At 33.4% G+C, this 21,089-nt stretch overlaps 1 protein-coding gene across 4 annotated transcripts in view; it reads right to left on the bottom strand.

Annotated features, from left to right (window-relative positions):
* The window catches only part of LOC107068164 (ubiquitin carboxyl-terminal hydrolase 48), a 65,949-nt gene extending 45,009 nt beyond the window's left edge, over positions 1-20,940 (bottom strand). Inside the window, exons 1-13 of one of the 4 annotated variants that reach the window (XR_016177522.1) lie at positions 20,267-20,622; positions 19,905-20,044; positions 19,605-19,808; positions 19,193-19,519; positions 18,777-19,013; positions 18,450-18,700; positions 17,877-18,358; positions 17,707-17,808; positions 17,213-17,616; positions 16,742-17,111; positions 16,460-16,644; positions 3,004-3,102; positions 1,920-2,027 (exon numbers count right to left, since the gene is read on the bottom strand). Coding sequence is in view for 3 of the 4 variants with exons in the window: in XM_089175264.1 (XP_089031390.1) it covers positions 1,920-2,027; positions 16,460-16,644; positions 16,742-17,111; positions 17,213-17,616; positions 17,707-17,808; positions 17,877-18,358; positions 18,450-18,700; positions 18,777-19,013; positions 19,193-19,519; positions 19,605-19,808; positions 19,905-20,044; positions 20,267-20,365 (2,909 nt within the window). In the remaining variant the exon portion in view is untranslated. Of the gene's footprint in view, positions 1-1,919; positions 2,028-3,003; positions 3,103-16,459; positions 16,645-16,741; positions 17,112-17,212; positions 17,617-17,706; positions 17,809-17,876; positions 18,359-18,449; positions 18,701-18,776; positions 19,014-19,192; positions 19,520-19,604; positions 19,809-19,904; positions 20,045-20,266; positions 20,623-20,741 lie in introns of those variants that run through there. The other 3 variants (XM_089175265.1, XM_089175264.1, XM_015324304.2) reach the window with 3 other exon arrangements.
* Between the last annotated feature and the right edge of the window lie 149 nt (positions 20,941-21,089).

The following is a 21,089-nucleotide window of genomic DNA, read 5'->3' as shown; positions in this document are numbered from 1 at the left end:
AGAAAATGAATTTAAAATATATTAATACGTTAAACGTCATTTACTTAACGCACAGTGAAATTTGTTCTAAAATTTTTCTTTTATCATTTTGATTTGTATAAAAAATAATTAAAAAAAAATAAAAACCTTTAAGAATAAGAAAAGAAATTGTTTTTAAGACGATTGAATTGTTCACAGGTTCAAATGTATTAACGTTATTGTTTCTAGAGTGGTTAAACATTTATGCCAAAGTATTTAATTAATGGGGCATTTCACGTAAGGGGACAATGAAAAAAATGTGAGGTCGTGGATTTTGTTCATAATTAGCTTGATTGTACTTCTATGGGACCTCAATAATTGTACATCATTATTTTTTTTTTACCTTAGTTACCAATTTATGGGGCTTCAAAGAATTGACAAAATATGAGGAATAAATTTTTCGAATACTATTAAAAGAGTCAATCTAATGGATTATATAAGAAATAAATCGTGTTTATTAGAGAATATAAATTAATTTTTTTAAAAGTAAATAAAAATTTGAAATTGAATTGTTTTTCGTCTAGTAAACCGGAAGTTAAAATTAAAAATGTGTATTTATTAAACTTTGCATACTTTTATTTTTTTAATTTTTACCTTAAAATATAGCTTGTAGTGTAGAAATATTATGCACAAAAAATTATAATGGTATCTCGATTCGTTTAGAAGATATGAACTAAACAGTACGAAGGTTCCGTATGGCGCCCTGTACTGAGCGATTCCTCAGGGCTGTTGGCTCACTCACTACTTACAGTTTACTATTGTAAGTAATGAATTATACACTTAGAACAGCGCGCCATACGGAACCTTCGTACTGTTAGATTGACTCTTTTAATAGTATTCGAAAAATCTATTCCTCATATTTTGTCAATTCTTTGAAGCCCCATAAATTGGTAACTAAGGTAAAAAAAAAAATAATGATGTACAATTATTGAGGTCCCATAGAAGTACAATCAAGCTAATTATGAACAAAATCCACAACCTCACATTTTTTTCATTGTCCGCTTCACGTGAAATGCCCCAAATATTAAACTACAAACTTTTTTTTTTTTAAATATCAAATGATCGAATGTAATACATAAAAAAAAGAATTCAAAAAGATGAAGATAGAAAAAGAGAGAGAGATAATGGAAGAGGGTAAGTAAGTTAGAGAAAGAAAGAAAATAGGGGAAAAATGATTTTTTAACGGTCTCGAGAAGAGAAGAAGAAAAAAAAAGAAGGAAAAAGGAAAGAAAAGGAAGGAAGGAGAAGGATGACTTAAGCCGTCGGCTATCTTAGGCAGATAGTGGACAATGGTTTAGCATAATGGTCAGAGGGGACGCACTGGATGATGGCGCGTTGGCCTCGGGGGCGTGTAGGTGACACTTTCGCGTATCCATCACGTAACACGGGTCTCCTAGCAAATGTATAGGACGACGATCGTACGCGGAACTAAGAAAGGCGGTTCGTCCGGATGCTGGAAACGTCGTAGAGGGACGAAAAGTCGTGTCAAGAGGTCACAAGTTTACACTTTATAATATTCTTCTTCTTCTTCATCATCATCATCATCATCTTCTTTTCCTACTTCGATGAATATTCTTCTTATCGTCATATTTTCCCGTACACAAATTGATTTACGAGTCAAACTTTTCTTTTAATCAAATTTATCCAAGACGGTTTCACCAAAAGTTGGTTAATAATTTCACAAAACAATTATTTTTTTTTCTTATCCCATCCCCTAACCTTTTTCTCCAACTATTCCGAAATGTTGAAATTAAAAGCACAGGATTTTTTGTCTTACCATATTGAAATATTTTTTGGACAAAAGATGATATAAAAAATTGGATCAAATTAAATGTTTATCTCAATTATCGAAATATTTATAGGAAAGAAAGTCAAAATATCGTTACTTGCGCTATACTTACAGTTCGTTATTGATGGAAGCTCGATACAATAGTCCTTTATGCGGTTCGCACAATAGAACGGCATTTTGGATAGACGACGGCGGTGTCCTCGAGTAACTTTCAGCGTATCTATAAAAAATCAAAAGGGGCAGATTGTCAGGAAATAAAGAAATAGATCAAGCTTTGTGTTAAACCAACATATAGAATATTCGTTTTCTAAATATTTTATATGGTATAACAATATAGGACAATAATAATAATAATAATAATAATAATAATAATAATAATAATAATAATAATAATAATAAGAAGAAGAAGAAGAAGAAGAAGAAGAATTAATAATCAATTATTATTAAAATAATATAAAATGAATTATTCCCTTAAACATTTACCAATAATTAAAATAATTATTTTCATAGCCAAAGATGTCAATTCCTTTATGTTATGTAATAATATAATAATATAATAATATTAATATTATATTATATAATAATATTAAATATTCCATAATATTATAGAATAATATAAGGGAATAAAAAATAAAATAAATATATATAATTTAATAATAATAATAATAATAATAATAATAATATATAATTATTAATTTATTTATATTTATTTTATATTATAATTATTGATATATATAAATATTATATATAATTACATATAATATTTGTTATTATTATATATAGATATATTATTCCCTTAGACATTTACTGATGATTAAAATAATTATTTGCATACAAAACCACGTAAATTCGAGTAAAGAAAAATCATTGACCAGGATAAATATCAAAATGTATTTTCTCGAAAGAAAAGAGCGAATAAACTTGATAGCTGTGGACGGATCTTCGTGAGTTCTTCTTCTTTGGATGACACGATCTTCTGGTTTGTGAACTAGAAAGAAAACTAAGAAGGAAGAGAGAAGATTCGTAGAACCGTCAGTGTGTAACGGCGACGACGACGAAAACGACGACGAAAACGGCGACGGCGACGTTTCCGTCGGGACTTTCGGGGTAGTTGGGATGCTCGGGGAATGAAGGAGAGGGAGTAAGGTGGTGGAGAGATGTTTGGGGATTGGGGTTGTGCATCATTTTTCACATACCATGAGGGGGCGGACGGTTTTTGCCGATCCCCTAGCAGACGACTATCCGGATAATGCTCTTAAAGACGGATATCTCTGGGCAAACGAGCCAGGTATGACCTGCCGATCAAAAAAAAGAAACAGGAAGAGAAAGAGAGAGAGGACTATCTTTCCAATTAAAAAGAAAAAACAAAAACAGAAGAAAAAGTATACTAAACAAACAAACATATTTCCATATAAAAATGAAGAAAATTTGATTTCATTCTTATTATCACTTATATTTTCTATCGTTTTTTCCCGATCTATCGATGGACTATTTCAAAAATTGGTATTATTGAAAACAAAACAAAAGAAAATAATAATAAATTAAAAAGAAAGAAAAAAAAGATAGAACAGCCTTCGAAAAAGAAAGAAAGAAAGAGTGATAGATAGATGGATTGGTATACCCACTGTGATGTACAAACAAGGAGAGAAAGAGAAAGAGAAAGATCGAAAGGAAAAGAGGATGAGGAGGTGCAAATATCCTGAAACGTTTAAAAATGTCCCAACGAACCCTCGAGCGCGTTTTCGAGAAGCGAATATGCGTATTAATTATGAGCCTTGTTCAAACAGGCGAAAACGCAGAGAGAAAGAGAGAGAGAAAGAGGAAGGAGAGTACGGTAAAAGGGTAGTTACCCTTATTACGATCCGACTCGGGACAAGCTCTCTCTGTCGGTGCTTCTCTCTTTCCACAAATATTCTCCTCTAACCTTCTCTCTGTCTCTCTCTCACATACTATACTCAGCCGGACAAAACCGGACTCTTTCTTTTTTTTTTCCATCTCCCAACTCTCGTTCGAGGCTTTGTTTAACTTCTGTCGCGGAATTTTTACGCGCCGCAACGATTATTGCTCCCTGGAGATCGCGAAAATGGACGAGAAAGAGAGAGAAGTTCGTTTTCCGTCTAGCGTGCAGTATAATAATTTCGGTGACAAACCACCCCACCCCACCCATCCCTGTAAAAGTTCGCCGATCGTACGTATAATGAAGCTTCTTCGATCAAACACAGAAGTCAACAAACCCCTCCCCATACCACACACCCCCTGGCTATCTACTTCGTCTCAATTGAACACGCTGCACTTAGAAAGCATATATTATTTAAAAAAAGAAAAAAAAACTAAACAAGAAAGAATGAAAAAAACCAAATGGAACACTTGGAATCACGTTGCAATCATTTCCGGTTGGTTGGTAACGTTTTGTTGGATAAGGAAAATGCAAATCCTTCTCTCTACTATGAAACCGCAATAATATCGTTACTTGATTCTTGTAAAATATAAGTAGATTATTTCGAAACGAAACAGACCTTGATATCAAAGAACTATGAAAAATATCGAACTGAACGTTGTGGTTTACATTTTTATCGATCATCTATCGAGAACGATATTCTATTCCATGAACGAACACGAATGGAATGGCAAGAATCCCCCTAACCCCCACTTCATTCCACCCTCACCATTACGGATGAAACGTGTTCAACACGCGCATACATTAATACTTTGCATAACGGTACACATAGGACATTGTTTTTGATAATTGTGCCAGTAATTATGACAGTGGAGTGTGTCATTATATTATAAGAATTTATTTGATGATTTATTTTACGATACTGGTAAAATTTTATTATAGAATTAATTTGAAACATTTCGTAACTCATCGTTCATCTACTGTCAATAATTAATTATCAGCACAATTGTATATAACAATTAAACTTTGTGTTTGGATTGATTTCAAAAATAATGATAAATATTAACGAATTCAACTAATATTTGTTAATAGATAAACAATATCAATGTAATTATCCAATAAAAGAAAATGTTGTCAAAAAAAAATGAACTACAAGTGAACTTACACAACAATTTTAACAAAAAAATAATTCAATTATGATTTATTTAATACTTTAAACATTCATAAATAATCTATCAAATCAAAAGAGAATTAAGTAAAATTTGAAGTATTAAATCATTAATAATACTTAATTATGAATCTATGATATTGCTGCATCTTAATATGATAATAATTTAGTACTCATTGAAAAAAAAGGAAAAAAAGGAGGGCTCATAAAACCTTGTAAAGTTGGAATAAGAGATTTGAGGACGTTTAGTCAAATACCGATGGGAAGGAGCGTTAAATCAGGGAAAACGTAGGGACACTTCGCCTTTCCTTCCTCTCCCCCCCCCACCTTGTTCCTCTCCCTGTCGGAAGACAAATGTCATTGGGAGAGGATCGTGCGTTGGAGAAGGAGGTCCTTTTCGGGAGGCTTTCGCCATAGATGCATGTTCTCTCTTACGGCGGTAAATCAAGCCCGGTGATATTAAAAGGCCGCTTATACGCGAAAACATAAGATTTATTTCTAGGAGAAAGGAAAGGGTAGGAGAAGGATAGAAAACTATATCTCCGAGCTTCTGGCACGTGGATGCTTTCGAATTAGACAGAAAAAAAAAGAGAAAAAGAAAGAGAGAGAGAAAGATAGAAGTATATTCGTTCGGGGGGTTGTTGGTGAACGGGAAAGAGAAGGGTGATACGTACAACTCACCCCTAAACGTTGTTCGAATAATCGTGCAACTCTCCTAAAGAGAGAGAGAGAGAGAGAAAGAGAGACAACGGTTTGTACGAGCTAATAATATCGGAACACCGCAGCGTCACATATGCGTCAGGGAAAAGAATTCGTATCTCGGTTCAAATTTTATTCGATCCTTCTTTTTTTCTTACTCTTTTATTATACATTTTGGGAATATTTGTCTGATCGGTATAACACGCGTTAATAAGTTTATATATACTTACGTATAAAACATATAAAATAATATATTCTTTTGCGTGCCGTCATTAAATTTGTATTTTACGAATGTTTGTAATATGAAAACACACAATTTGAAAATATAATATTTAATTAATAATTAATTAACAAGTTATTTGTCACGTTTTGTTTTTTTCAACAAGATCACGAGGATCATCTGTGATATGCATTAGTACATTGTCGAAGTTTGTTATACGTCGAAACATGTTAATAATTTCATATATAATAAATACTTGCTTTTTATAAATAAAATAAATTTAAAAAACAAATTATAATAAACTACGTTTGTATACGTGTTTAAAATACGAATCGCACGATTGAAATTATAAAATGTTTCTCATTTATTCGAAAAGTAAATCTAAAATTCACCATAGAATGTTATCGACAATAAGTGAGTGTAAAGTTCACGGCTACTTAGAAGGAAACAACGATCCCGGTGAATCTTCCTCGTGAACGAGCCGAGCCGAGCCGTTACGAGGAAACCTCGCTCGTAACCCGTAACGAGAGCTTCTTTAAGCTCGCTACGGTTTACAGGAAAGCAATAATCGTTGGAGTTGTTGTCCGGGGTCAACCTACATTCCTCGAGTTAACGGTGAGAAGAGAACCAACAACGATGACCACCTTCTCCTTATCCTCATCCCCAATCCCCATTCCAATTCCCATCCCCATCCCCAACCTCCTCATCCTCCTCCACCGTCTTCTTCTTCTTCTTCTTCTTCTTCTTCTTCTTCTTCTTCTTCTTCTTCTTCTTCTTCTTCTTCTTCTTTTTTCGTCTTTTTATTTCTCGTAGAACCAAGAGAAAAAGAAGAAAATAAAAGAAAAAGATAAAAAAGAAAAAGAAAGAAGTAGGCACGTCGTTATTTCCTATCTTTCTAATTTTTCTCCAAAGGGACACGGAATGTGGATCATCATTATTATTATCATTATTATCATCATCGTCGTCGTCGTCGTCGTCGTCATCGTCTTGCGACATCTCCACAAACTTAACTGTCTCCTAGATAGGTTAGTTTCTATTAGTATTGATTTATTTCATTTCTTTTTTTAATTTTTTTTTTATTTTCAGTTTTGATTTCTAAGTAACTCAGCAAGGTAAGACTTTGAATCGAATGTAATCACGCGTAAGCATATAATTTGTTTCTTTTTTCTATTATTATATTTTTGAAGTGAAACTTCTAAGACGATAGTTAAACAAAATTTTATCAAACGATATTAAAAGAGAAAAAAAGGAGAAAGAGTGAGATAGAAAGATGAACAAAATTATGAAAGGTGTGTGTGGACAGGGAGGGGTGTAAATATTAGTATAGTACAGTACTGTGTTCGACTTACCTTAATCGATTGTTAATTAATCGAAAAAGATGTATATTGCAACCGAGAAGCACGAAATACGAGTATAGTAAACCATTCTCTTCCAAATCCACCGTTAGACTGGTTAGTTGTCCTTTATGAAAGTTCTTTTATTGATAGTTGTTTACCGAACGTTACATATGTATAAAGAGAATAATATTCCACATAAATAGAATTTCCTTATTTGGAAAATCATATAAACAACATTCCATAAAAAAACTTTCATAGATGTCAGTCTAATGGTGGATTTCGTGGAGGACTGTACATTGTTCATATAGCCCGGGCTTTTAAACAATAATATACATTTTTTTCGATTAATTACCAGTTATCTAAGATATATCGAAACACATTAATGAATTCTGCTAATATTTTAGATTATTTTAACGTTCCTATACGGTGATAATTTCGAATTTCTTATTTTTATTTAATAACTTGGTATTATTTTTACTTTAAAAAGTATTAAATTGATTCTAATTTCAAAGAATATTTTAACAGAAGCAACAAAAGGATGAGCAACTGTTAGACATGAAAAAATACAAGGCATTCCTATTATTTGATCAACATGTACGATTTTAAGGTGCGAACGTTTTCTATACATATTTCTATACATATTTTCCTATTCGTTTAATTAACTCGTTTTAAATAATCTTGTCAAGTTAAACTCATTAAATATGTAATTAAAATATACTAATGTATTTATTTCTAAATTTTTTTCATTTTTCTTCACATATTACATTAATAATTTTTGAAGGAACAATGTAGTAAACTAACCGTATACGATTTTAAGGGACATTCACTTGCATATATGAATCAATTGATTATTTTACCACCTAATAATACAAGTTTCACTTTTATCACGTATGAAAGTCACGCACTTTCTTTCTTTATTTTATTTATTTATTTATATTTATTAATTTTATTTCAAAATTGAAATAAATATTTATTTCTCTTTAGTTATTCTACAAATCAAACCAATGATAAGAATTGTTGTATTTCTTATCGGAATTTATATATATTCAAAGGTGAAATAATCGATAAGTTTATTTCCATTGCATCTATTATAGAAAGATCCGAGATTAGAATCGTTATTTCGAAAATAGAAAATGCTAATTATAAAAAGGTTAATAAAAAAAAATAACAATGAAAATCGAACGTGTCTTTCCATTTCCAACTTGTCGTATAACCGCATACCGTAATCGCAGGAAAGTATCGTCAACTAATTTCTTTTTTTGTCAGATAGTAAAAAAGTTTCGGGCGATATTATTGTTGTTTGCTTGGAGAAACGGTAGCCAAAGAAGAAAAAGAAGGAAAAGAAAAAGAAAAAGAGATGACTATAGGAGATATTATACTCTTCTCTTCGTTTGTGAGGTCACGAGAGCAAATATACTCGCCGATAATCGTCATTAACGACAGAATAACGATTATCAACTTTAAAACTAACGTTTTTTAAGATAATATTTCACAATAAAAAAGCGTTAATTGTATATTTAATTTCCTATTATGAAAATCTATTCTTCAAATTTATTTCATTGTGATATTATTTATGTAAGATTTTATTTTAACTTTACATAGTAAACAGGTAATTTTTTTTAATATTAAAAAAAAAGTATTATATATAAAACCTACGATAATTAAAATTGTCAATAGCTTTTTATTCATGATAAGAAACTATTACGTATACCTTTATTATTTATATGAAAGATTAAAGGTTAAATTTGCATATAAATAACAAAATTACAATACTACTGTTGTATTCATACGCTTGATCAGGAGATATAACTTATTATAAAAGATATCTACAATACTAATAGAATATTGAAAAGTAAAAATAATAATCTTTTTTTTAAATCAAATTCAATCATATTGATCTATTTTACAATAAACCTTATTAAGTAATAAACCCTTTTATTATTTACAATCCATATACGAATCGTTCATGCAAAACCCCATATATGTACGATTCATATAAGTGTAGTCATGTACAAAAATTACTCACACACTAAATAAAGCATGCCATAACGAAAGAATCAAATATAAACTTAACAAAAATATACAAATTAATAAAAAAAAAAAAATAAAAAGAAAACCCATTATATTATATCACATCTTAAATTAAACCGCCCTAAATATTAATATCATTTCCGAAACATTTGGTATATGTGAATTGTGTGTGTGTGTGTGTGTGTGTGTGTGTGTGTGTGTGTGTGTGTGTGTGTGTGTGTGTGTGTGTGTGTGTGTGTGTGTGTGTGTGTGTGTGTGTGTGTGTGTGTGTGTGTGTGTGTGTGTGTGTTGGCAAGAATACTTATCAAAAAATTCATACAACACGTTTTCGAATAATCGAAAGTCTGAATAAACACAAACTCGCTTGGTATCCCAAACAAAACGTAAAGAAAGAAACGAGTTACGATTTAGTCGTTGCACACACGAGAGAGAAAAAGATTGAAAGAGTAAGAGAAAGAGAGAGATAGAAAACCTCCCTTTCATCAGCCCCTCCTCTTACACCGCCAACCACCACCGGTGTCCACCATTTTTATCTTTTTTTTTCTTCCTTTCATCTCCTTGATTTAGCGAAAATCGGCGAAGCGTTCTTGAACGGAGAAAAGGTAAGAAAGAGAGTCTTGTGAGACTTTTACATTAGAGTTAGCTTACCTGCTGTGACCAGGCGTGACCATTGGCGATACCCAACGAAAAAGCATAAGCCGTCCGCCATGCTTGATCGCTTCCATCTACTGTATTTACATTGGAGACCGAGAGAACCTAACTATAATAATACCTCTGCCGGAACTACTCTTACGGTTTTCTCTTCTAAGATATATTTTATCCATTTTTAATAACAAGATCTTCTTTGTGCAGAAAAATTTTCTCTTTTGTAACATAATATGACTAGATCCATTTATAAAACAACAAAAATTAAACGAAAGAACACAATATAGAGTTTAAACGATCTATACATCATTTTATTTATAATACTAAACGGTAAATCAAGATCCTATCGTACTAAGAAAATCGAATAATCGGTGCTCAGCAATTGTAATAGTGAATAAATGAAAATAATTAATTTTATATTAAATTATTTGTATTACAAAGTAGTAAATTATTGAAATATATGTTTAACATTTTATTTTACTTAATTCACTATTATAATTAACTGGCACGTGTACTATAAACATATATGTGTGTTTATGTAAATATATATATATATATATATATATATATATATATTCGTGCGTTTTAAACACGGATTATCATTCTTTAGTCTTTCCGTTAACTCAACTGACGATTGAAACGATCCTATAAACGGAAAGACGGTTCTTTTTGGTTCAATCCTTTTGAAGAAAATTCCAAAGCCGGAAACAAGAGCGAACGTACAAGAGAAGGATGATGAAAGATACGAGAAGAAGGAAACAGGAGGGTGCGCGCGCGCGCGTGCACCAAACACACGCACACACACAAACACAGAAAGAGAGAAAAAGGGAAAGAGAAAGGAGCAGAACCGAGCGTTCAGCTCGCTTTGCCGAGCACTGATGATAGTTTTTGCTCCACAAGATTTTTTGCCTTCACCCCCGCGCAACCGCCACCTTCCTACCCTTCTCGGGGTTGGATGATATATGACCGCCCCCGAGACACTGGCCACCCTCTAGAGAACAAGAGAGAGAGAGAGAGAGAGAGAAAGAGAAAAAAGGAAAAGAATACGCATTCTGATTCCAAAAGAATTCCTCGCCTACGTAGGTACACATAGCAAAGGTTTACAAACCTTACATGTCTCTATACTGATTGGCTAAAACATTAGACTATTTTTTGTTATCTTTTTTAACGAGTTAATTATAATAATTGTTATCTTTTTTAACGAGTTAATTATAATAATTGTTATCTCTTTCTTTCTCTCTCTTCCTGTCAATTAATATATTATATGTAATATAATTATCATACAATTTGATATATATAAAATATTTTAATTCGTTTCTAAAAAAATATATTTAATAATTAAATAATAAAATAATTAATTGTTAAATATTTGTACGTGGATCGATTGAAAGATTCCGAGCTTAACATAGAAACAATTTTTATTTATTATAATCCCAAAAGTTCCTTACCCATTCTCAAAAAATTTTATACGAACAATATTTGTATATTTCGTAAAAAGATTTCGTAAAGAAATTTCAACTGCATAAATGAATTTGTACATTTCGTTGTGAAAATTCTACCAATAATCTTTTTTACAAATGATTTATATTATAATTGGATAAGGAAATAAAGATATCGTTTGATTTATCAACGATAAATCAAATTCCGTAAGAATTCTAACTCTTCTCTCTATCTTTCTTTTTCTCTCAATAGTATACGATTAGCAATTCTGATAGAAGGAGAGATCGTTATAAAACAATTGGATTGATCTACGATATCGAATAGCTACTACACGCAAGTCAGTCGTAGTCACAAACAGCACGAACACGAAAGTAGTTTTTCGAGGATCTACAATCAGGCAAGAGCGATCAATCACGCGAGAAATCTACGTGCCGATGTCTCTCGGCGTTAAACGAGATACGAAAGGCTAAGGTAGCTTATGGAAAAGGAGAGATGAAAATGGCTCCAAGAATCGACTCGATATTTCATCGAACGAAAAGAGAAATGAAAGAATAGAGAGAGAAAGAGAAAAAGGGGGTAGCCGGTTAAATTTTCCAATGCTATTCTCTCCCATCTAACACCCACCCCCTCTTTCTCTCTCATTCTTCCCTTCGTAGTCAACGTTTTAGTCGTTTCTTCGATTCGAGGAAGGCAATCTCTCAGGAATTAGCGAAATATCAAGAAAAAGACGAGAGGAAGGAGAGGAAAAAATTGAAGATGAAGAAAGAAAAAGGGGAGAGAGAGATAGAAGGGGAGGAAAAGGAGGAGGAGGATGAGAAGGGTAGGGGGGTTCGGATGGTTTGCGAGTTTATGGTGACTACGAAGGACTCCAGCAATGAATCAACTTATTTAAGGGTAGTTGGATTTCGCGAGTCGATTCGCTACACAGCGAGAACGACCCTCCTCCCCCTTCCTCTCTGGTGTCTCTCTTTCTCCATTCCCTCTTCTTCTTCTTCTCTCATCTTTTTCTTCTTACTCTTCTTCTCTATTTCACTCTTATACACGTTTTCGTTGGGGACGCCTAGTCGAATGATTTATAGTTTTCCTTCCGCGAGTACCGATTCACCTTCCGCCACGCGTTTCCTTCGTATAAACCCCCTCTAAAATCCTCTAGTCGTGCCAAATGTATGCAAAATAGTCGAAATTTCATCTTCCTTATTTGACTCTTTTATCTTTAACTATATATATACAATAGAATCTCCAGAATTAATTAGAAGATATAATTGTTCGGATGAATGAATTTTTATATAACAAAACATTAGCTATTTCCTTTCCTTACACTTTCACCATTTGTTAGTTTACAGAATATTTCGTTCTATCATTTCAACATTTAACCCTTTGAACTTGAGGGCTTCGATATGAAGACAATAAATAAATTTAAAAAAAAAGAAACTGAAGCAAATTCAATTTAGTCAACATCATGTGAACTATGACTTTTCTTTTAATATATATAATTTAATTGTGGGGCAAGCGCCTCCATGCCAAACTTATTAAGAATTCGTGAAGAGGATTGGTCAGTGGGCCTTAGATAGTTCAATGGATAAGAGCAGTCGCCCGGAAAGCGTAAGACCCGTCTCTGGAGACCAGTCTTTTTTCCACGAATCTTACATATTTAGAATATGCGAATATGATTTTTCTATTGAAATTGCTTTGTGAGTTACTGGTAACATATGAAATGAAAAACAAAATTTCGAGTTCAAAGGGTTCATATTACATCGAAGCAATAAGGGAAATTATAATATTGTACGAAGTATATTGTACTACATCTTAGACTATTTATTTCTTTTTCCTTTTTTTATAGTAGATGACACAAGCAAGAAAGTGTATACGTAATATTCGAATAATAAAGCATGTGGATAGTGGACCATAAGAATAGGACGTTCGAAGAGTAAATCATCGGATACTTGTTGTTTCCATTGTATCTACTTATTTCATTTAAATATATCTAGGGAAAAAAAAGAAATTATTGGAATATATACGAAAGAGAATTCTCGTTCGATAAGATTTCGAACATCGCTGGGGTTGGTCAGTCATGTGTACAACGGCCAGCCAAGAATAATTAGTCATTTATGAGACCGTAAGTGGGACCGCAAATCGGCCCTCCTCGAAGGGACAACGAAGAGCTAACTCCTGGGTGGTGGCAAGTCGCAAAGGGAGGACGCCGTTATCTCAAAATTATTAATCATATCGTAACGCTACGATAAAGAGAGAAAGAGAAAGAAAAAGAGAACTAGAGAGAGAAAGAGAGAGAGAAAGGCGTCGGCGAATAGAAGGACCCAGCTCCATGGACTTATCTGACACCTTAATCGATTCAAAGTTATTAATTATGGTTCCTGCCCTCTTCCCTCTCTTTCTCTCTCATGCAAGCTCTATCACTTTCTCACTTTCTCACTCTCTCTCTCTCTCTCTTTCTCTCTTGGCACTCCCTTCTACCATGCAAAACTCACACGCGATAACAGCACATCTCTCGGAAAAGCATAAAAAACTTAAATGATCGATCAAATAATAGATAACAACATTTAACAAATCCACTAATTTCTTATTTTTTATTTGAATTTTTTTTTTTTTTTGTAGACCGATTGTTTTCATAGTTTAAAGAATAATATATAAGGTCGTTTATATTAATAAACGATCGAATGACAATTGAAAAGCAAAATGGATGTCGATAAGCTTCGTGGATCGAGAAGCATTAAGATAGAAAGTATAAGTAGAAAACGGAGGAGGAAGTGGAAGAAGAGAAGGAAGAGGAGGAGGAGGAAAAAAGGAGGAAGGAAAACTCGACTAGTTATATTCCAAGGAAGTTGAGCGATCGTCTATGCAAATACCTAATCCTTTCAAAGATCCATCCAGTGACGTTGACGAATTGGCAAAGGACTTTCCTTCGAGTTTAGCTTCAACGGATTGCGATCCGTAACACCATTTGTTTTCACGAAAGAAGAGAGAAAATGCAAAAGGAACGTGCTTTTTTATGTCACGACCGATATTTTCTAATTGTCAATTAATTGAAATCGAATTAATTAAAAATCATGTGTTAGGTAGACTCATTTTTTAGCAATTGATGAAAAAAAATAAAAACGAAAAAAAGAACAAACGAACAGAATCAAGGACGTTTCGAAAAATTAATCACCGACCCTTTAGAAAATTCCATAAAAAGTTGAAGAAAAGGGACGAAGATAAAACAATGCGATATCGAGCTGGAAAAATATTTTTCCTCGAAGAACCTTGAGTTTCGCGACCGACAATGAATCAATCGCTTTATGAAAAACGTGCCTTAATTATTATCCAAAAGAGTGAGTTAAAAAAATAAAGAGGAGAATAAAAAAGAAAAAGATAAGCTAATTCTTTCACGAAATATTCGAAAAAAAAAGAAAGAATAAAAAAATTAAATATTAAATATATAACGAGTCTATACTAATTGTTATTTAATTTGTAACAAATTATGACATAATATATTCGCGATTAGAGAAACGACACGCATCGATTTCATTTTATTTTGATGGATATAATAAAAAAAAAATCAAAGGAACGTTATGGAAAAACGATGCAACGATTCACATTCTCCTCATTCTACGAAAAAAAAAAAAGAAAGAAAGAGAGAAAGAGAAAGAGAGATTAATACATAAACCTTTCCAACCATCGAGTTGGAGATTTTCGTTTCCCACCCCCTTGTTAGTTGGAAGGAGGAACACCGAAGTCAGCCATACAACATGTCATACGTATAATCCGTGCAAAGGGTTGATCCCAGATTTAACCGACTGTCCGAACGCAACGTATTCGCGATTCTTAAGCCGCGGCAAATTTGAATCTGTCAATCCTAAGCGTCCTATTGCGATGATTATACTTCCCGTCCACGGGGCGAATATATCCGAGCCATTCGCATAATCCCGTCCCTTCTTCTCTGCTCAAAAAATGCGGCAAAAAAAAATGTATGTAAAAAATGTTAAACTCGCAGATTTTCTTTTCCATTTTTTTTATTATTTTACTTTTATTATTATTATTAATATTAATATTAATATCATCGTTACGAGATAAATTTTATAATCGTAGTCGTGCATAAAAATAAAAATCTCCCGTAACTATGTGTAAAAAAAAAATGAAAAAAAGATTGAAATTGTTGGGAAAAAGAATGTGTATCCCAAAAAAGAACAAACAAAAAAAGATTACAGAATTGCATCCTTCCCCTTTTCCCAAGGACGGTATAAGCTGAAACGGTATTAAGAGAGCAGACTCCTTTTTCGGGGTCGATGTATCATTTGCCGGTGGGTCGTTAGGTGGTGCTTTCAATTAGTTTTCTCCCGAACAACCTCTATCACCTACACTACCAAAGCACGAACGAACAAAAGATGGATAGATAGATAGATGGATAAATGGATAGATAGATAGATAGACAGAAAGAAAGAGAAAAAGAGAAAGGAAAGAGGGAAGGGAAGCTGAGACCTTAATCGCAGAGACCACTTTTTTCTTATAATTAGGAAAAGCTCGTTAATGCGAGGTTGGATAAATGTCCGAACCTTCTCCTACCTTTTCCCCCACCACCTACGTTCTTTCTACTTTTGCCATATTGCGTCGAAATAAATTTCACCCCGCCGACAAATATCTTTTCCCGATAGCTAATTATTTTATCTTTAATTTGTTTAGCAAATAAATTAAAGTATTATGTTTTAATTTGTAATTTTTTTTGTATCTATTCTAATCAAAAAATGGCCATAAAGCAAAATGCGATTCGAGGGAGGATTTATGTAACTCGCAGAACCCTCTGGTGGAAAACGTCCTATCGATCGTTTATCGAAATAGAAAACGATGTTGCCATCTAGCGAACATCTTGCGATACCATTAGCTATCCCAACATGGGTAAATAAATAAAAGAGAATATCAAGACCTCTCAAAGTGTGAACTAGCGACTTCGTATGGGGCAAGTAAAATATCCCTGGTCACTCACAAATTCATTCAAAACAAACTTGGCAAAACTAAGCGTATGGTATATATCCGTGAATTTATGATAGTTAAAGAAAGGATAAATTCAGGGTCATAAAAATAGTTGCTAAAATAAAGGAAATTTTAAATACGTACAACGTCTAATATACATAATCTCACGAAAAAAAATAGTAATAATAAACTTAAAAATGTCCTAAAAAATGTTTACTCGCGATTATTTAATCAATTTTTTATTACTCACCGAATAAAAGAACGCCAACTGTCCAAAAATCCTTTCTCTACAATGTAAAACAGTTTCTCAGTATCTTCGCATTTAGCAATCTCGTTCCTATTTCTTGCATAATACAAATCGATGAGCTCATCCTTTTGTTGCTTAGCTTTTATCTTGTCATCCTTTTTTGCCTTTTGTGCATTTTCCATTTTCTCCTGATATACATGTAAAAAAGCAAACAAGTTTCGTTGAAAGAAATGCTGTAAAAAATTATAGATTACAGAAAATTTGTTTATCAAAAGGCAAGCATACTTCGCAAATCGAACAGGACGAAGTACCAAATGGATATTCTTTCGCATTTGGAAAATATTTCCTTAATATCGACCAAACTTCGTTCGGTACTATTTTCCTACTGGAATCTGGAGTATTCAATAGACTATGTTCACAAAGTAAGTCATCATTAAAATTTAAAACAACTTCGTTCTCTTCGCCCTCTTCGACTTCTTTCGTGCAATCGTCGTTATCCTTCTCGATAGTTTTTTTCTTCTCATCGTCGATCAATCGAGAATTTTCACGATCTTCCCGTTCTATTTCTTGTTCCATATTTTCGGTAAATCTTTCCATGGCCAGTCTCCTCCAAGATCTTAAAGAATCTGCACCAACTATATAACTCTTCTCGCTTCTATGAAAAAGAATAAATATTATATAAACGTAGATTTTTTTACTTGGAATTATGAAAAATGAAAAAAAAATGTTTAGGATAAATGAAGAAGAAATACTAACGATTCTTTAACATTACGTATCATATCGTTGACTTCCTTGTAATCGCGTTCCAACACCATTTTGAATCTGAGCATTTTAAAACGCCTTCTAACACAAACTTCGCACAAAGTATTCTGATCCAAACGTGGTCCTCCACGATACTTATCGTACAGTAGATTAGCCGCCGAAGTAGGCAAACATTTGGCACGATTAACTTTTAACGGATCTAAACGATAATGAGGACACATCAGAACCGAATTATCTATCGGTGGAACGCCATCAGTTGATGATTGTCCATTTAACCATTTTGATAACCAATCGATCGGTATCCATTGATATTCTATGGGGGACATCAGATTTCCGATGATATCGTACACATCTATTACAAGTTGCCTTTTAAAATTCTGATCTTCTATTTCCTTTTGCTAAAAATAAATTAAATTCGACTCCATGTTTAAAATATATTAAAAATAGTTATTGCAGGATTCGATAATTGCAAATAAAAATTGACTTACTTTTTCTTGCTGAATTGCTAGTAAACTTAACTCGTGTTTAACGTTTTCTTGACGAACGAGTTCCCTCATCGTATTGCTCACTTGCCAATTATCAAATTCAATCTATAACACATTATCGGACGAACATATAATATAATAGTAAAAAATCTTGAGAAAAATGATATACATACCTCTTCATAAAAATCACGTTCTCCACAGCTCATTGCTCTATGCGCTGCACCGTTTAATAATTTGTAATCGAGTTTTGTATTTTTTGCGATAACTTTCTTTGTCTGCTCCACATGATTTTTGTCATCCTTAGCGACATCGGAATTATCATTTTTCCCAGATACAAAACTATCCACTTCCATTTTGCAATCGATTTCAATTTTCATAATTTTTCCTGGACTTTCGACATCCTTGAAATCGTCGTCAGTTCCATTCTTACGTTTTCCTTCATCCGATGAATCGGATCTGTCCTTAACGGTAAGTCTTTCCAAACTAACGGAATCGCCATAACTATTGCACTCGGAATCCATTCTCTTGATTTTACATTTTTTTCCATTACCTAATTTTGGTTCGCTTGTTAATTTCTTATACACCAACATATACGCTGTGTTAGACGAAAGAAATCCTTTTGGTACGCGACCACGTTTCATATTTTTTGTAGAATCTGTAAAGGTAAGAAAAACACGAAATTTATATTTGATTATTTGTCTTACAAATATATGTTTGATATAAGGATGTTGCAATAAAATTCTCACCATTGCCACTATCCTCGATCCTTTTATTCTGCATTTTTTCAACTTTATCGTCACTAAATTGATACCATTCTCCTGCCGAATTACATATGTTCGCAATGTAATGACCCGAATGAGCCGAAGGTCCTTTATGACTTAAAACTGCGACGAGACTGTACAAATGAGTCTGAGGAGGACACCTGACGTATTCGGACATATCCAAATCTTCCGGAAAATGAATGAAAGAATTCAGCTTTCTTTTTTGACCAGAATCCCTATATAGACAAAAGTGAATTAACACCAAACATAATAAAAATTTAATAAAAATGTAATAGGAGTATAGAGACTCACCGATGAAAAACAAAACGCATCAATTGAATGTTCAAAGTTTCTGGTAGCAATTCCAAGCGTATGAATCGTCTAGCATCCTTTTTGTCATTACAGGTAACGCAATGGTATTGATTTGGTCCATTCAATTGTTCTTCAGTCAGATATTTTTCTATAGCTTCCTTCAAAGTAGCTGCAAGCTGCAAGTCCAATTCGTAGAAAGTGGTCGACGTTGGATACTCGGTACCGCAGGTGGAGCAACTATATTCAACAAAAATAGTAGCTCTTATTTACACGACACACGTTTCTTTCGGTCAGATCAGTTGATCGCACCAGTCACCGTAGCGAGCAACGTGTCCTACCATGTTCTCATCGTCAAGATCATCTGCATCATCATCGTTTAGGACAATTCTCATTGTTTTCCACTTCAGAAAACCCACCAATTGATATAGCTGTATTTTCCCTGTGACAGCCTCCGCAACATCCGCTGCAACTCTGAGTTTTGCTGTAGCTTTCCTTCAATATGGCACAACAACAGCTTGGAGAACTCCTGCGCATCCTGTTGTGTTCTAGTATCCAAAGAGAGGACGATGGCAAGATTCATTGGATCGAGTAGACGTCTGTTTCCAAATTGCATCATGGCAAATATGTATTGCAACTGACCAACTGCTGTTACCGGATGATAAGAAAGTCCTGCCTTCTTCGCTTGATACAACGCTTCCTTCTCCTCTGGGTCTTCCGTTATATTCCACTTGTATATTATTCTTCTGTAATAAAGATTCTATTAAACATCATATTCACATACAAAGTATGCTTAAGAAATCTACACAAATTGTACGGTTATTATGATACCTCATATCCTCATTGTGGAACCACATTTGAATTAAACTGTTGACATAACACGTCGCTCCTAGATTTTTCAAACCGACATATTGAGTAGGATCACGAAGCTCAGACAGAGAACTTTCCAAGGAAACAATTTCCATTGGTTGGGACTTGATATACTTTTCTTCTCCTAATCCAGTGAGACATTGCGGATTATTTGTACAATTCCGTCTGCGATAAAAAATCAATGAAATATTGAGATTAATATTGAGAAACATTAAAAAGCGATCTTAAAAGATTGAAGTATTATATCAATAAGCATCTTACTTGCAATTTCTGCAACCTTTGAGACCTAATCTATAAGCAGTTTCTAAATGTATTCTCTCTATTTCTTCAGGTGTAACAGCTTCGATCCAAGACCATGCTAATTTATCCAAATCAGTTTTCTTTGGGGGTGCCATTTTCTCCTAAAAAGATAAAGTAAAATAAATAATCAAATAAGAAAAATCTAATATGAAGTAAAGTTGAATGCATTATTTCATTAGATTCTGAGCACACAGTCAATTGTCGATAGAATTTGTCAACATGAAATCTAAACAGCATGATCGCACTGTGTAGTACTTAATTGGTTAATATCGATATTTTATATTTCTTGTTGCTTTAATAAAAGATATTGTAAGAATGATTACATTATATATTTCTACTTCGGGAAGAACCGTCCATGCTTTGGAAACATCCCGAAGACGGAAACACGTTAATTCTAGCACGTTACCCATTAGAAGTATCATTCGTTAATTTTCGCGCCATAACGAAATAACAAATTACCCAATAGATAAAGACAAAAATGACTCATAGTGCAAAAGAAATGAAATGAAATAAAGTAAAAAATTAAATAGGGCGATCGATCGTAGACGAAAAAGATGAATAACATTTGAAATATCATCCACAACTACCGACCAATGATGTACAATTTTCGAAATGAAATAATCGAAGATAAATATAAATAAATGAAGAAAGTTAATATCGAATTATACGTAATGGGGAAACAAAAGACAGGTCGCGAATAAAATGCACAAACGTATACTCGCGAGATATACATCGTTCCACGTAACGAGCCTTCGTGGAAAGATGCTTGGAGGTTAGGAAAAATGCCGCCGTGTATACCTTTTATATCATGATAAAGCGATCCGTACCAAGAATCAATGGATCACGATGCGCAATCTAGCGCACAGATCAGCGCACACAGCGCACAGTGATACGCGATATCTCGCGATCTTCTTTCTCTATCGTTATATTTTACACAATAGGAAAATTCGAAAGATCACTTTATCAAAACACACCGCCGCAACACCGTGCTTCTCTCTCACTTTCACCCCTCTCTCACTCTTTCTCACTCGCTCACTCTCTTTCTTTTTCTCTCTCTCTCTCTCTCTCTCTCTCTCTCTTTCTCTATTGTCCGCGTTCACCCGCCACTACTACCATTCGCCATCATTCGCCACCATATGCAATCAG

The sequence above is a fragment of the Polistes dominula genome, unplaced genomic scaffold (genome assembly GCF_049000335.1).
Source record: "Polistes dominula isolate Pdom_NZ unplaced genomic scaffold, Pdom_raw_medaka contig_82, whole genome shotgun sequence".
NCBI lineage: Eukaryota > Metazoa > Arthropoda > Insecta > Hymenoptera > Vespidae > Polistes > Polistes dominula.
The sequence above is the reverse complement of the archived record's forward strand: the minus strand, read 5'-3'. Positions and strand labels throughout refer to the sequence as shown.